Raw genomic sequence first — 17,165 nt, 5'->3', positions numbered from 1 at the left:
AGCATTTATTCTGAATTTATTCTGATTCATGATATCTGAAGGCAAGAGGCTAAAGTGTTCCGCAATTCTGTAAGTCTACTTCCATCAAATAAAACAGTGTTTCCAAAACATTTAACTCTTACTACAGGATCTGTCACATGCTAGAGCAGCTAGGAGATTATAGGACCACCCAGTAGGGGAGCGAGTACCCTTTCCCACAACATGGTTTCAGAAAGTACACGTACACACCCTCAGAGGATAAGACACAAACTCTCCTTGGGCTTCTTGTCTTTGAGAATGCTTTTGAATAAGACATCCATACATGGAATCATATTACTTTGCTGCTTTTTAGGCTGAGTCCAGCCAAGTCTGCCTTGCTATATAAAGGTGACTTTAGCACTGGGGTACTTGAAGGTTACAAAGGCTCTATTTCAAGACCACACCCAAATTGTGAGTTTCTTTGCTGTCACTGCTCACATGCTTTAGGACCTTGTTAGGCTGGGAAGTAAAACTGCATTTGTAAAAAGCTCAATAAAGCTAAACAAAGTTTGGCAGAACGAATCACTTCGGAAAAAAAGAAATATAGATAAGAAACTGGAGATCAGAAAAAAACCACTACTTATCTGACAAGAAAGGATGAACTCAGACAGTAAGATATCCCTACAGGGAGTATTTCTCCATGAGAAACATTAGGAGGGTGAATAAGATGAGATCTGAAAAGCAATATTAATCTCTAGCAGCAGTGGGCAAAATAAAAACAAGCGATTCAAAAGACCATTTCAGTGTATGAGAGTATCGTATTATTACCTGCAGTAAAAGCAAACCTCTGCGTTGCTATGAGTTGCCAACAACATCACTGCAAGGGAACTTCTATACTAAAGTGGACTGTGACATTGAAAGTTGTGTAAGTACCGCCCCTGGAGGGTGGCTACGTGATCTGCTGACCTGGGCAGTGCGAGAGCCTTGGTTGGGTGAGGACACCAGCCCACTGAAGCTATGGAGGGTGATGCTGGCAGGTTATGTAGGATGTGGTTAACTAGTGTTCATTGCAGTCCCATCCTTCAGTGGAACTTCTGGAGAGCCACCAACATTCCCCAGCCGAACCGCAGCTGAAGCTCATTACCCTCCACAGTTTTATGACACGTCACATGCATGGTCATACAAAGATTTTGATACAAAGCTTTGAAAACCAGAAGGTTTTGTTGGATCTAAATAAATAACTCCCACAGTCTGTCTGGATGAGGTCCAGCCTGCCAGCTCTGGCACCTGCAGTAACCTGTAGGTAGAGTACAGGTCTCTACACATCTACACAGAGATTCCTCCATGCTCCAAAATGTACTTTACTCCATGTGTTCACTAATACAAGGTACCCAGGAAAGAATGCAATGTTCAGTATAAAGACACACTGAACACAGAACTACCTCAAAATCAATTCTTCCCATGAATAAATTACATGAGGCTTAAAGACTAAAAAAGTGATTTTTAAACTGCTATTCAAGAATTAACTACTTTAACACCTGTGAGAAAATCAGCTTCATGTCTGCAGTAACACTGGATGGGAAGGAAACAGTCCTATCTAAGTATGTGAACACCAAATCTCCAATGCGGCTTGGGCAGACCTTTAAGTCATTTACAGTCAAAAAGCTATATCTACAGCATTCCAATGGAAAGTACACAAAATGCCTTAAATTATCACTTTAAGAAAGTAACTCTCAGAATAAAAAGTCAAGATTCAGAATAAATTAGCAGTCTGTTACGATTTTATGTTTTATGCACAAGTAAAGCTCTTAAAAAATGCAAGTCTTCCAAAAGCTTACAGAAACTGCTTTCAATGAAAACTGACAGATATTTACATCAAATATAAGAGTGCTTTAATTGTGAGTGAGAGATACCTACTTGGCATATCATAACACATGACAGAAAAGAAATAACATCGGAGAAGTTGATGGCACTCCATTTGACATATGGGATGGGTGTCAGCTAAATTTATGCCATATGCTACAAAGCATAGAGTAGTGTCTGCCTTTTTTTGGAACACAAACAACTTGCTGATACTAAATGGAAAGTTTACCACAGGATTTACATCATCTTTGACCTAATTGTGACAGCCTAGGACGGAACTACTCAGACTGCTCCTTAGGTGTCCAGATTCTTTGTGTGATGCCTGTTATTTATTGTCCAAACACATTATTTTAGGAAAATTATCACTGTAACCATTCCAGGTACTGACACAAGTAACTCCCTATTCTGCATTCGGGTAGAAAAAAGCAGGTCTCCGTGAATTAAAAAGAAAACCCCAAGGAGAGGCAGGGCCCCAACGCAGGCAGAGAACTGGGTACATGTTGCCTACACGTCTGACAGGCAGATGTTTTTAAATGTCTCCACCCACATCCAGATGGGCACAGCAGGAATATATTATATGAAAAAAAATACATGTTGGGAGTTTTGCAGAGACTAGAAAAAATATCAGAAGTTAAACGTGAAAATCCTCCCAGCAGTGAAGTTTTGACCTGTCCCCATTTAACACAACATCCCCAGATATTTGCTTTGGTAACAGAAGCACAGCAGTAGCAGACTAAAACATGATTAAATGGTTTGGCTGAGTTAAGCCCCAAGCGACACCAAAATATCTTATTAACTTTCCTAATATACTTTTCCCTGCTACATCGCCTTTAGATTTGATTTCCCCTGAAGCCTCAGATAGTTTCCTCTCAAATCTAGAGAGCAGTTTTGCCATCTCATGATTTTCTTTGACAGAGCATTATTGAGTTTGATTCAGCGAGTTAAGGGAAGTGCAAAGCATCAGAACTGAAGCTGGACAAGAGGAACTCCCTCTCCTTGTAAATTCATATCCTGCTAAGGAGAGAGTCTGAACACGAATCCAAGAGGGAGAATTAGTGATGCAGCCCTACCTTACCAAGAATGAGGAAAAAAGATGGAAGTGAAATCATGTTGAGGGGAGGGGAAGCTGAGATCTTATAAAACCTGCCAACACCGAGACCATAAATGAGCAAAACCAGCACCAGTTGGACTGCAGCAAGCCAGTCTCCTTACACCAGCTCTTTGGTGCTCACAGGCATAAAAGTGAAGATATCCACATCAGCCCTATGACATGTTTATTTAGATGAGTTAACTGTAAAAACACTGGCCAAGTTATTCGCAGGCTGTGCCAAGTAGATGTCAGAACCCAACAGACTGATCTTATAGCAACAATTGTAGAGAATCACAATTTTGCTGTCTCCCTCTTAACAGCAGTTGACTAAATAACCATATTTTTCCAGGAAAGATTAGATGTCAATTTGTTTTCTTTTCCCACTTGAACAGAAGCAGCAACAAAGCTGAGTGTCAGTTTCTGAAGAAGTTCCCCACCTCCTACAGTCCCTTTCACAAGTAACCAACCTTTCTACTGCACCCCCAGAACAGTCCACAAAGATAAAAAGGTAATTCCTATGACCAGAGGCTTATTTTTATCTCAAGATACTTACCCAACACTAAATTATCAAATATAGACATTAAAACAGAGAAATTTTCCATTTGTGCAAAAATACCTCAGCAATTTCTGCAAAGAAAATAAAGTGAAGGCACCTAAGAGCTTAAAAGGTTAAGTTATAAATTAATTAAATTGCCTGAGTCACAGCACAGGACACATTCAAAACATGGGGCTGTTTTTTTTCCCCCAAAACATGTGGTCTCACACAGAAAAGTATTTTTGTGCAATTAGGAGGAATAATGGAAAAGAGAAAAAGTGGAAGAGTTGGAGAGAAGCAATTGATTGTCAGTGTAAAATAGCTTCAGTGCCTGCTTCTGGAATCATTAATTTCTTGCAGCAGTACCTGGTTTACTTCAAAAATGGATTATTTACATTTTCAAGCATGTGATGCAATATATATATGTGAATACTGCAAAACACTAACAAGAAACATTGAAAGCTGCCTTCTTAAATAAGTCTTTCAGCTGTTCTTCACAAAATTGGATCCACTATAGACAAAGTGAATTTAATGCTATATATGCACTCTAAGCAAGAGTCTCACAAGCCTTTGAGAAGCCCAGAGCTCCATTTCATTCAATGTGACAATTCTGTGCTGCAATGAACGCAAAGAGCAAAGGCTGCTGTAGACATACGACCTACAAAAGGCTCTTACATCCTCCAGGGAGAAAGCTTATATTAGAAGAGGAGAGATCGCTAAGAACGCTGTGAAGGAAAAGTATTATTTGGCAAGAGCTCCCAGAGTTTATAGAGGTATATCCTATTTTAAATGTGCAGGGTTGGATGCCACGGTGAAGCACTATTGACAAATGTGGCCTCTTGAAGAGAAAAACTGTAAGGAATTCCTCTTCTGTTTCAGAGGCAACAGATGCATTGTGTGTTGGCATGACTGGTATTGGAACTGCAGTATACATAGAAGTCACATAAAACCCACAGCAAAGTCCGGATCATATATTAAAATTGCCGTAATCCGTGCACCAGTCTTCTGCCAACTGTGTCAAAATTTCCCCTATAACTGAGCTATTTTGCTCACTGGGCCATATCCTGCATTTTTGAGTCGCGCACGTTTTAGGCATTTAACACAGCAACAACCACTTGCAGAGAAAGAAAATTAATTGCAATAACATGTCCATTCTACATAAAATTATTCTGTTCATAAAACTTATGATTGCAATATTTCTTTGCTAATTAGACATGGGCAAAACTGGCAAGCCTCAAATATTCTAACTCTCCAGTTTTACTCCAACTGCGTAAACTCAATACCGTAACTCTAATAAATAATAAATAATGATAAACGTACCTAGAAAGACAGATTCCTAGGAAAAAAGATATTAACACTCAATTCATTCAACCACAAAATATTCTCATTCACTCATACAACAAGAGAGATATACACACTCACACAGGCCCTTCTGGGCTGAATCTGATGAATATCAGATTTTCTCCTTATCAGAGTTCATGAGATGTAAGACTCGGATAAGGAGTGAAATGGAATGTGATGTAATTTCATCACTTTTATAAATAGTATAACTAGTTTAATTAATTTTTATGTATATAAATAGAAGACTGAGTGAATGTTATTAATTTTTTTATTTATATACAAAAATATCAATGGCTAAGGCAGTCAGGAACTTCTGTGTCCAAGAGAAAGGTAATTTACCTACAATCTATTGGCAGTTTTTGGAGACACGTGTAAGGTAAACTTATACAGGAAGATGAAAAATAACCACAAAGCGTTCACTTAACGTGCAAACTTTCTCCCAACAGAGGTCACGAGGTCACAATTTGAACCTACCTGGCATATTCCACTGATGCACATATCCAAGGACTCAATATTGCAACGAGTACCATCTAGTACTTTTGGCGCAAGCTCCACAATCAAGTTCTTTCCCAGAGCTTGACATTTCAGGGCACAGGGTGCAGTAGGATCATTATACACAGGGATCCACTCATAAAACTGTCCCTGGTATTTGACGTCATTGTAGGCTGAACACTGTTGTGCTCTGAAGTCACCAACATTTGAAGGGCAGTCCTAAAAACACACCAAAGGAAATATTTTTTTAAAGAAAACACTTTGTATTTGCAATAAAGTTATTTGATTAATTACACAGAATATATTCAGGGAGGCTTGGTTAAAGAACTGATCTGCTATGACAAATATGCCATATTGTAAAGTTTTACGGTGTGCATTAAAATGATTTATAATGCTTAATCTATTACTTGCAGTGCAAGTATCAGAATATCATGCATGTTCCAAGACTAACCACATAACTGATATGAGAGGATAATTAAAAATGCTACTTTTTATGACACTACGTAGTACATTTAAAAGTCTGGTTCTGTAGTAAGAATTAGCTTCTAAAGGAGTCAATATATTTTAAGTGACTATAATGAGATGCCTGACATTTAATATTCACTTTTCAATGGCTTTCCTCACCAGGATTTGTGAGTGCTCTGCACTCATTCATCAATTCATATGGCAGAGTAATGAAAGAGGTATTATTGCTACTTACACATACAGAAATAAAAATTGGTCTAATTAATTGCTCAGTTTTGCTCAGAAAAGGGACAACAGAATTAGGAGCGGACACCAGAACTCTCAGTGCTTAGTCCTTTGGTCTAATTACAAAACACCTTGACCTCATGGAAACAGTAAGGCTTACTTTGTTGAAATAAAACATGCTTCAAATTGGTAACTATTGATATATAGTTCCAGTGCAAATAAGACAGTCCCGTACTGCCTCCCATACAGAGCCTCAGCATATACAGCTGAAAGACCAAATATAAGAACTGTTAGAAATAATATACTCTAAAATACTTTTACTACATAAAAGGATTGCACCCAAACAATGATGTTAATATTAAACTATGGTGACAGGAATGGAGATGAATAGTGATTTATTTGAAAATAACTTTGGTAAAGTACTGACAAAGGAGCTAGTGTGTCAAACAATTTCTCACTAAAGACTTCATCTGAAAGTATGTCCAGCGTCAAACAGTCCATATGCCAGACCAAGAAGATATTCTTCCAAGAATTCCAACTGCACATATAAGCCAGATGTGAGGCTGATTTTAACAAAGTTTTGTTTTCATTGGATATAAGACTGAAAGATTGTGATGTGTCAGCTGAACTCATGGAACTTATTACTAAGTATTAGTTAAGAATACTAATCCTGAACACAGCTTCAACCTTATCAGTGAACTGAACCTTCTCTGAATAAAAGCTAACAAAATAGTAAGCGCATTCCACAGTACTCGAGATTAAAACATACATGAAAAAGGTTTGAGTTCCAGTCTGATGCCCTCAAGAACTTTGTCCTGACACCATTTTGCTCATATCAATCTCCATGAGCCGGCACTGCATTAGCATGACAATTTGTCAATGCCTTAGATTTTTTTCACCATAGGAAATAGGAACCCAGAAATGTTGCATTGTAGGCTGCATAAAATACCTCATAAAACCCTCATTCTTTCTACTGATCAACATCTGGGATTTTTGCAACTGAGCACCAAGCAATTCTCTGTACATTCCCAGCAGTGCTTTTCAGCCCTGTCTTCTGCTACACCTTACAGTGAGAATAACGCAGGATGATGCTAATAGATTTTGTATTCTTTTTAATCTGGGATAAATCTAGTTTGAGTTATATTTTTTTAAAAACTATAAAATGATGGAATAAGACAAGCAGAAACCAAAGTTACTGTAATTCTTTGAGAGTTTTACTTCTGCAAAATCCCACAAATAAGAGCTTCTAAAACCATCAAGCAAATACTGTTAGAAACCACCCAGTGTTACCGCAGTGTTACTCTCGAGAAATTCACCAAGTTTGCACTAGTGTAAATGAGAGTAGAATTTGGTTCTGACTTATCTGTCACCTCTCATTTTCCACAATAGCAAGTCTAAAAAGCAGAGAGGACTTCAGAGTTCATATGGATACCATATGGCTCCCTTCCACCATCGTTGCAAATAGAGGAGTAGCTAAGGATAAAAATAATAAGTGGAAGTTAGATTCAGGTAAAGTTAGAAGCAGTATCTCGGAGTAGCGTTATTCAGCCATGCACAGCTACATTTTCATCACAAAGAATTAAAGAGCTATCTTTAAAATAAGCAGAGCTCTGGCCTTAGGCTGAGTTTTGACAGGCTGTTGTTACAATTCATTATCACTCAGTGTTGATACGATGCCAAGACACAAACACCACAATGTCAGGATGTCAATCCATGGTTACTGTATGTTTCTCATTGATTCAACACAATACAGCTCCTTCCTTCCACTTGCTTCCTGGCTGCTTGAGAGCAAGAGAATTCTCATCCCACTATTCTCTTTTGGCATCTTCAAAGAACACAAAGCAGTCCTGGCAGCTCGATTCATATGCCAGCCCCACCTGCTTTATGTCTGAACTATGTTCAAAAGCAGGAGCATAAAAAGAGTATCACAAATGGATATCAAAGGGCTGAAATTATTATCATTTGCATTATATCAGAATTTGGAAGGCAACCAAGTTCAAATCCCTGCTTTGCTGGGAACAATACGTAATTGTATAAAGAAAGGAGTTGATAATATAAACAGAAAGACAACTAAGTGTCGAAAGGAACGTAATCAAGACAACAAGAGGACTTGTAAACTTCAGGTTAATTCTATTACAGTGGGTCAGTAAAGTGAGAGGGAGTTTATAAATTAGAAAGGAAAAGGTGGAAAAGCAAGATGTGGGAGAAGTAGGCAAGGATGAAGCATGTTTGGGAAGTGGGCAAGGCCACACGGTCAGACAATGATACATGGGCCCCAGTCCTCAACCTGTTTGTATGTCTTTTTTGGTTTTAACCTATTTCAGACATCGATTCCTTCCATTGCTGCCTCTTCTCTCTCAATACTGAAAAAAATACATTTTTTTCTTGTTTTTTTTTTTTTTTAATATTTTTGCTACTAATTTCAGGATTTTTCAGATTTCAGGATTTTCCTAATTTCGTCAAAAACTTTTGTCTTACACTCAATCCACTGAACCACAGCCAGGCTGTTCACAGGTTCATATATTACAGAAAGAACTGAAGATGTATCTATGAGGTCTAATACATGAAAATGTTGGCCAAATAATCGCATCCAGATCTTGTAGTGGAATGAAGTGTATTTATGACATGACTTAGGAGCATATTATTAGACAGACAGAGCTAAAAAAGATGTTTCAGACATGACTACTATTCAAGTTAAAAATGCATATATATTTTCCCATTCTTTTTATGACAGATGATTAAAAACCACTGCATTCAAAGGCTGGCTTCTTATGAAATGTATCACTTTTGTTTTGGCAGTGAGCACTCAGCCTTTGAAAACAAAGCTAACCTGCAAAATCTGTATCTTTGTAGGCAATGTTCACGTACAAAATATGAAGGTTGCATCAGACCCTGTGAATCCTGCCAACAACCACTGTGCTGAAAAAAAAAGCACAAAAGGCAAGAAAATTCCCAGTAAAAATGATGACACCAAAGAAAGTCTATAGCCTTTTGTCTAGATTTGTTCTTTGAATCTCATTTTGTTGAAACCTAGCCAAAACAGATGAAGTCATTGTTTTGTTTTCTTTCTGAAATTAGCTTCAGATTCTGTGTTTTTCCAATGTAATTTTCAGGCCATTTCTTAGTAAAATCAAGATACCTGAGCTAGAAACCCTGGCCACGAGAGCCATAGGATGCATCAGCATTATAAATATAAAATAAATAAGAGAACAGTTTAGAGAGAAACTATGCAACAGAAGGCAAAATATTATAGGACAAAAGTAGACACAGCTCAGCCAAAATTTTCTGAAGGGTATAAATAAGCTGGTTAAGAAGAGGGTATTAAGACAATAATCTGATGAATATGTTGAACAAGTGTGAGCATTACCTGCATATAATAAAAGTTTACAATAGAATTAAACATAGAGAAGTCTGTTACAAAACACTGTTTTTTCTTACCATAGAAGAGTCACTCTGGCAAATGTATAAGTGACTTTTTGGCACATAAGAATGTGAAATTTATGGGGAAATGGCCCAAATAACTTGTTCTATGAATAGGACCCTAAAGGATTATCTTAAACACTTCCATATAGTGCACATCATAGCATTAGAATGTAACAGTATATACAAAAATGGAAACATAAAAAGGGGGGGGTTAAGAAAGACTGTAAATCTCATTGAACAGCATATAATGAATAGTTTATATAGTTTATTTCTTTAAAGTTTCTATTAAAAAAATTGACAGCATACATGCAGTTTTAGGAAATCTTGCACCTGGCATCTCCGTTATGATAGAAAGATAAGCAGGCTCTACATATGCCTTAATAATCTCAGCAATTATTTTGTTGCTAAGACCTTGAATTAGTTTTTTGATTGAAATATCACTAATATTATTCTGGAACCTTGCTTGAGTTCAATGAACTTGCTGCTATTCTGTTACAAATCCAGATGAAACCAATTTTCTGGTAAAATGAGTCTTGTTCTTTTCATTAGAATGACACACATATTAAGTTGTGCTTCATTTGTACTCCCCAATATAGATGTTAGTGGTGTAATGTATCATGTAGCAAAATTACATTTGCAGACAATTTTACACAGTGTGTATGTACCAAATGTCTCATGTGGTTAACAATAATACCTACTAATATGGAAAGAAGCTAGCTTAAACTCCTAATTTTCAAACTAAAATTTCACACCTAAAGTGAGAAGCATTCAACAGAAATAATGCTTTGGGGAAAAATATATTATTTGAAACAAAACTGGCTTAGTAGTCCCAAACTTACATTGGGTGTAAACTCCCATTTCAAAGTTAAGGTCTAACGATGGGTTTGAATTCACTGATGCTGTATGTAAAGATCAACTATATAAACAGTGGAAATCTCACGAAAAATATTTTTCTCAGGAGTTCTCCGTTATCTGAGTCATAATCTAGGAAAAAACCATTCCCAAGAGATTCTGAGTGTATCTGAACTGAAGTGGAAACTTGATCCCTTTCATACATGCCCCAAAAGCAGAACTGTAAAGGCACCTTCCTGTCTGGAAATTAACATTTGAATCATCATAAATTCAAATAGACTCGCATATAAGACAGTTGCCACTTATCGCTTTAAAGTAAGTCCTAAAGTTAAAAAACAGGCCCCAGTGACTGAAGAAAAACTCCCTGAGAGTTCAGAAAGGATATAGTAATCATCTTAATTTTTTCTATGCTGAAGCACAGAGTGCCCTCATTTCCATCAGATTTTTACTGCATAATCATTAACATGAACAGTGTCCACAATTACTCTCACATATCCTAAACGCATGTAGGCCCCTGCTTTTAGCAGAAACTGTGTCCAAACTGATCTCATATTTCTGTTTTCCTGTACACTGGGTAGTTTTCCAGCCCTTTCACTGGAGGAAAAAGGTACATTGATTCGTTTGCACGGTGGCACAGGCTGTAGTGCACGGGATAACACACTCAGAGGTGTATTACTGTATCTAACACATCCTACTAGATATCTACGTAAGGAACGCAGGAAAGACATTTTACAGTGGCAGTTTATTGCTTGCATACTGGCTGGCTACAATTCAGCTCATCGCACACCTTTCAAAGATTATGGCATTTTTGGCATGTGGCATTTTTATTTATGAGCTAAGGACATTGCACAAAGCTGCTATGCCTCTTTTGAAAGGGCAAGCGGCAGGCTTTGTCTCCAGAATCTGATTTTTGCCTGATTGGCCCGATTCATTAGTCACTTCCAATAGCTTCTGCCAGCAGAAACGTCAACCGTGAGCTACGGTGGAAAATCCATCCAATGCTGGAGGAGCGGAGTGTTAGAAGAATTCAAGGTGCTAGCAAGCCTTGTTCTTGAGGAGGGCAGAAGCCAACTGGCACGCAGAAACCGTAAGGTGTGGCAAAACGCAGAGTGAGAATGGGCACTTCTCCCAGGAGATAAACTGATTCAACATATTTACTGGGCAACTTGCAGTGTCAGGTCTCGTAAGGAGAACATGTCATACTTTACAGCTGCCTGCTGCTGGCAGAAATCACAGCACCGGCAATGACACAGGTATCACCTGCTCTTGCCTGGGTATAATTTGACCCAAGGGAACCACAGGCCTCACTGTTTAAGGGGTATTTGTGAAATACCAGAGTCAGAAGCAGATTAATCAAATGCACTACAAAAAAAAGAAAAAAAAGGAAAAAAAAGGGCAATTTTGCTTATCTACCTTCTCTCGTTTCTGGAATGGGATTGTACGAATGTCACATTGTACTGCAAAACAACCTGTGCAAGGGGGTGACTGCTGACCATAAACCATCCTGAATTATGGCGTTTGTACACGTGGTCTTTTGATCCGTGTATCGCAGTCCTGCATGAGCTGCACCTTGAACAGACTACAACATCTGGGGTGAAAGGTAGCAGCTGTTTAAAGAGCACAAAGCATCACTACAAATCAGTTTAAAACGTCATGAGCAATGCCGTATGTGACTGGTTTTCATAAAATGTGTCCGTAAAAATAAAATGTGATTGCATCTTAGCAACTCTAAGTCAAATCTCCAGCTTTATATCCAGTCACAGGAATAATCTATGCCAATGTACCTAAATATACATGCTTTTGCATATAGAAATATAAAGGCTTAGGCAAAAAGAGGAAATATAAGTACTAATTATCCAATTTAAGATTTCAAAGGGACACCGGCACTTAACTTCTTTGCTCGCGTGAAGAGTGCCACCATACCATTCATAATGACAAATGATCAGGAGTTCAGTTTAATTCTTCATCTGAAAGACAGCACCCCCAAGAAACACACTTGCTAGTTTAAAATGAGAACTGATTTGTTAATCCTCCAAAATGTATAACTTTTCCAATAAATGATATAAAACATTCTGAATCACAATTGGCCCTATAATTTCAAAAGCTAATGTCCATTTGGGAAGCCTAAATTCAAGCCCTCATGGTGTCATGCAGATTGAAATCTTTAAAAATGGTAATAATGATGGAAAGAAAATTATGCACCATAAGGTTTTAAAGAGGAAGCAGCATTTCTTAAACTCTAACACATTGTTTGAATAAGTAAAAGAAGCTATAAAATAGAATTAAAAGCCAGACTCACATTACTACTGCAGGTTTTGTATCGAATATTTCGACCTTCACAGTTCCTGAAAAACAGAGTAAAAATGGTTACACTGCATAACAGCAAAACACAACCGTCTGCTCTAAAGCTAGTTACTCTCTTGAAAATTAGACTTTTATTGCTACTGCCCTACCATAATTTGGCCTCAAAATACAAAGTTTAAATACAAAAGGGATCTGGGGACTCAACAGGTTACACTGCTGTGTCTCTTCAGCAAAAAAAAGTGTGGCTTTCCCTGTAAACTCAATTTACTGCAAACCTTATGAAAAACACATTCATTTTGTCAAAAAGATTTCACAAGGCATCGCTAAGCCTGATCTATGCTGACTTAAGCAAAGCTACTTCTAATCCACAGGATGTAACGTAGAGGAATAGAGGATCAGAATATCTAAGCAGTCCTTTAATTAAGCATAGGGCTAACGCGCATTAATTTGCCTCTCTCCTATATTGTTTTGGAAAGAAAAAACAGCCTCAAAACCTCCCTTTCTCCCAAAACGCAACACTTATATAAAGAAGAGCATGTAATTTTTTTCTGACCCAAAGCCACATGAGCAAAATTCATAATTTAAATGAAACATTATTCTCATGGACTGCATCCATTTCTACAGTGCCCAATGCACGTGAACCCTGAAATCCAGGCAATTTAGATCTTCACCAAAGTGCATTGTTAGCAGCTGAAATAGCATGCGTGTAATCAAGTCATGATTACCTATTGTGGTCTCACAAAGACAGGGGTATGGGGGTTACACACTTTTTGGGGGGTCAAAGTTTGCCAAACTTCTCAATAACTGACCAGCACTTTTGCTCAGGGCAGCACATGCTTCTTAAGAATGGCAAAATAAACCCGAAAGCATATTTCAAACTACTTGTCAGGAAATTATAATTAGTGATGTCTCTAAAATCAGTTTTGGAATAATCCCTTCATACCAAAAAGATCTGCCCTGCATGCAAGAATATATGATGTGTACCTGGTAATTTACAGCCTTTGGACTAAATTTTCCAGGTTTTGCATGAAAACTTACTCCAAATATTAAAAAAGCCTTAGTATTCCTGAGGGATTGAAAAATACCATTTGAAAAGGAAAAAGCAATGGACGCCTGCAGGAAGAGATCGACCAGCTCAGATGAAGGTACAACTCTCCGAGCTCAAGCTATTACACGTCTCAAATTTCCAATCTTTGCAAAAAGATTGCATCACAAAGTGCAAGTTAAAAATATTTATGATATATACAAATGTGAAAACTTTGTTTCACAATTGCGCATTTCCTGGACATTAAAACAACAATAAAACACAGAAAAAAACTCTTTTAAACTACACATCTGTCAAGGTATGGAAAACACATGTTTTTCACAGGGGAATACATTAAAAATATTAATAAAACCACAGTGGAATTTATATTGCTACAATTTATTGAGCTCATTTCACAGTTCCTAACACACAGTAGAATATCACGGCTTCTTCCTGGAAATATTACTTTCCTCAAAGATCTTTGTGCATTTTTCACTGAAAGAAACGGGCAATGTTTTAAACAATACATGTTTAGCTATGTATTCCATACAGTTTGCATTTATTTAGTGTATCACACTGCAAGCCCCATATAAGTAAAATTTACTTCCTGAGCAATATCGCCTTTAACTTAAAACGTGTCAACAAACTAGAAATTTAAACATAATCAGCAGTTTCACAAATGTTAAAGAATAATTCAAGTAAAGCAAGAAATTATGGACAACAGCACAGAAGCTTCTCAGCTGGTTGAGATCTCTTCTTGCCCGACTACACGCCAATCGCACCACTCATACTTTAAGGTTTGTAGCAACAAGTCTTACATAAGTCCAGCTTTACTACTGAGGTAAATTGTTTTCACCGCGTACACTGCTTACTTCAAAGTACACCAAGGCTTATCCATGAAAACATTTGGCCACCAGGACCACTGCACAGGAAAAAGTGGCAGAAGAAAAGTTTCCTGACAGAAAACAGCATCTGATACATCTATATGTGGAGTTAAGTCACTTGTTTTTCACTACAGGGAAGGCATGGAGGAGTTATTTCAGTTAATATTCAAGTGCAGGTTGATTTATATACAGGTAACTAAGCAATTGCTTTATATTATGGTGGCAGGACTTCTCTCAGTATTTAACCATCCTAAGTAAATCATTCTTGTTATTCCACAAACACATTTAATAACGTGCTAAAGTTCTATCAGAGATGAAGGCTAAGGTATTTATCTAATATATATATATATATATATATAAAATATATTACAAAAATATACGTTAAAAGCAGGATTTCATAACACTTGATCTGTGCACAGCACCTGATTCCAGAAACAAAACACTGCTTCTCTATAGATGCCATCAGAGCACAGGGACATATGGCAGAGTGGCAAAGGAGTAAAAATACCTAAACATGCTGCTTACCTGCCATTTAAACATCTCCTCAGTGAATAAGAGGCTCCCCCACCACAGGTCCGTGAGCAATCACTCCAGGCCCCCCAGGCATCCCAGGAGCTTTCTTTATCTTCATCGGAACGAGTAATTCTGGAGGTCTGAAAAAAAAACAAAACCAAAACTGAGGATGGAGAGAACAAATAAACAAACAAAAAAAAATAACAAATCAATTTGGTACAAGTTTGGTACACAGTTTCTCACAGCATTCTGCTGAGGATATTGTCAGCCTCTGGCCTGGACAGACACACACTCTCCTGGGTGAAAAACCAGTTGGATGGTCAGGCCCAGAGAGTGGTGGTCAATGGAGTTAACTCCAGCTGGAGGCCGGGCACAAGTGGTGTCCCCCAGGGCTCAGCCCTGTTCAATATCTTTATCAATGACCTGGATGAGGGGATCAAATGCACCCTAAGTAAGTTTGCGGACGACACTAAGCTGGGTGGAAGCGTGGATCTGCTGGAGGGTAGGGAGGCTCTGCAAAGGGATGTGAGCAGGCTGGACCACTGGACTGAGACCAATGCCAAATGCAATGCCAAAATGCCAATGCCAAATGTTAAACCTTGAGACCAAGGTTTAACAAGGCCAAACGCCGGGTCCTGCACTTGGGGCACAACAACCCTGTGCAGCTACAGACCGGGGGAAGAATGGGTGGAGAGCTGCACGGAGGAGAAGGACCTGGGGGTGTTGGTTGACAGCCAACTGATCATGAGCCAGCAGTGTGCCCAGGTGGCCAAGAAGGCCAATGGCATCTTGGCTTGGATCAGAAACGGTGTGACCAGCAGGTCCAGGGAGGTGATTCTCCCTCTGTACTCGGCACTGGTGAGACCGCACCTCGAATACTGTGTTCAGTTCTGGGCCCCTCACTACAAGAAGGATGTTGAGGCTCTGGAGCGTGTCCAGAGCAGAGCAATGAGAACAAGTCTGACGAGGAGCGGCTGAGAGAGCTGGGGTTGTTTAGCCTGGAGAAGAGGAGGCTGAGAGGAGACCTTATTGCTCTCTACAACTACCTGAAAGGAGGTTGTGGAGAGGAGGGAGCTGGCCTCTTCTCCCAAGGGACAGGGGACAGGACAAGGGAGAATGGCCTCAAGCTGCACCAGGGCTGGGTCAGGTGGGATTATAAGAAAAAAAAATTTCATGGAAAGGGTCATTGGGCACTGGCAGAGGCTGCCCAGGGAGGTGGTGAAGTCACCATCCCTGAAGGGATTTAAAAGACGGGTGGATGCCCAGGGCCACGGTGGCTGATAGGAATTGTTGGACTCGATGATCCTGGAGGTCTTTTCCAATCTTGTGATTCTGTGAAGTCTTACTGCTTGGAATTACTAGTGCAGAGTATATCGCACTGTTGCTTGCATAGAGTACCTCAAATTTATTTACTATTTAAATATATAACAATCATGCAGCAAAGAAACCAGAGTCTCTGAAGACACTGTGTATTTGATGGGTTGCCTTCTGCTGAAGGACTGCTATGGCAAAAAACCTATCATTCCCAACATACGTATGTCCAACACACTGTACAGGAGCTACACAATTGATCTGAAGCAGCCAGACCAGGCACCAGGTTCTGAACAGGTTGCTGGGCCTTCCAAAATCCTGACCAGATGCATTTCACATCCAGGACTAAAATACCTGTTTCCTCAAGTGTCCCTGCACTCACTGGTAGTACAGTTAATCATCTCAAAACTTTCATAAACTGCAATTAAGGAAGCAAACCAAGAATACAGCTTTGTGACAGTAAGTGCTATTAATTTGAAAGATACGAGAAAGAAGATTTAATCAGCGAATTTTTGGGTACAGCTTAAACTTTGTTTTAAACCTAAATTCACTTACAAAGGCTTTAAAACATTACTACCAGACACCACAAATATAGAAAACTAAATTTTTGCGACAAAAAACTAAATTCTGCTTGATCCCTTAAAATGTCATTTGTCACTTGCATTGTATCCAGTTTATGAAAACTGACATTTCCCAGAAAAAAATATTAAAACATTTTAGAATGTGGTAGCTTAACACAGTAGTTCAATATTACAAACATGAATCAAATTATTCAATGTTTTACCTTAAGAGAGTATTTCTTTTTTGTTTAGGATTCTCTTCACAAAGAAAGCTTAGGAAAATCAAATTCAGGACTTTCCCAAGCATTTCTTTGACTTCACTACC

General features: G+C 38.5%; 1 protein-coding gene across 8 annotated transcripts in view; it reads right to left on the bottom strand.

The window, feature by feature from the left end:
- The window catches only part of ADAMTSL3 (ADAMTS like 3), a 187,558-nt gene that overhangs the window by 86,554 nt on the left and 83,839 nt on the right, over nucleotides 1–17,165 (bottom strand). For 7 of the 8 annotated variants that reach the window (XM_054077304.1, XM_054077305.1, XM_054077309.1 and 4 more), the window contains 3 exons: nucleotides 14,982–15,109; nucleotides 12,544–12,589; nucleotides 5,262–5,498 (listed from right to left, as the gene is read on the bottom strand). In XM_054077304.1, the coding sequence (XP_053933279.1) occupies nucleotides 5,262–5,498; nucleotides 12,544–12,589; nucleotides 14,982–15,109 (411 nt within the window). Of the gene's footprint in view, nucleotides 1–5,261; nucleotides 5,499–7,339; nucleotides 7,443–12,543; nucleotides 12,590–14,981; nucleotides 15,110–17,165 lie in introns of those variants that run through there. The other variant, XM_054077311.1, reaches the window with a different exon arrangement.

Source organism: Cuculus canorus, chromosome 12 (genome assembly GCF_017976375.1).
Source record: "Cuculus canorus isolate bCucCan1 chromosome 12, bCucCan1.pri, whole genome shotgun sequence".
Classification (NCBI taxonomy): Eukaryota; Metazoa; Chordata; class Aves; order Cuculiformes; family Cuculidae; genus Cuculus; species Cuculus canorus.
The sequence above is the reverse complement of the archived record's forward strand: the minus strand, read 5'-3'. Positions and strand labels throughout refer to the sequence as shown.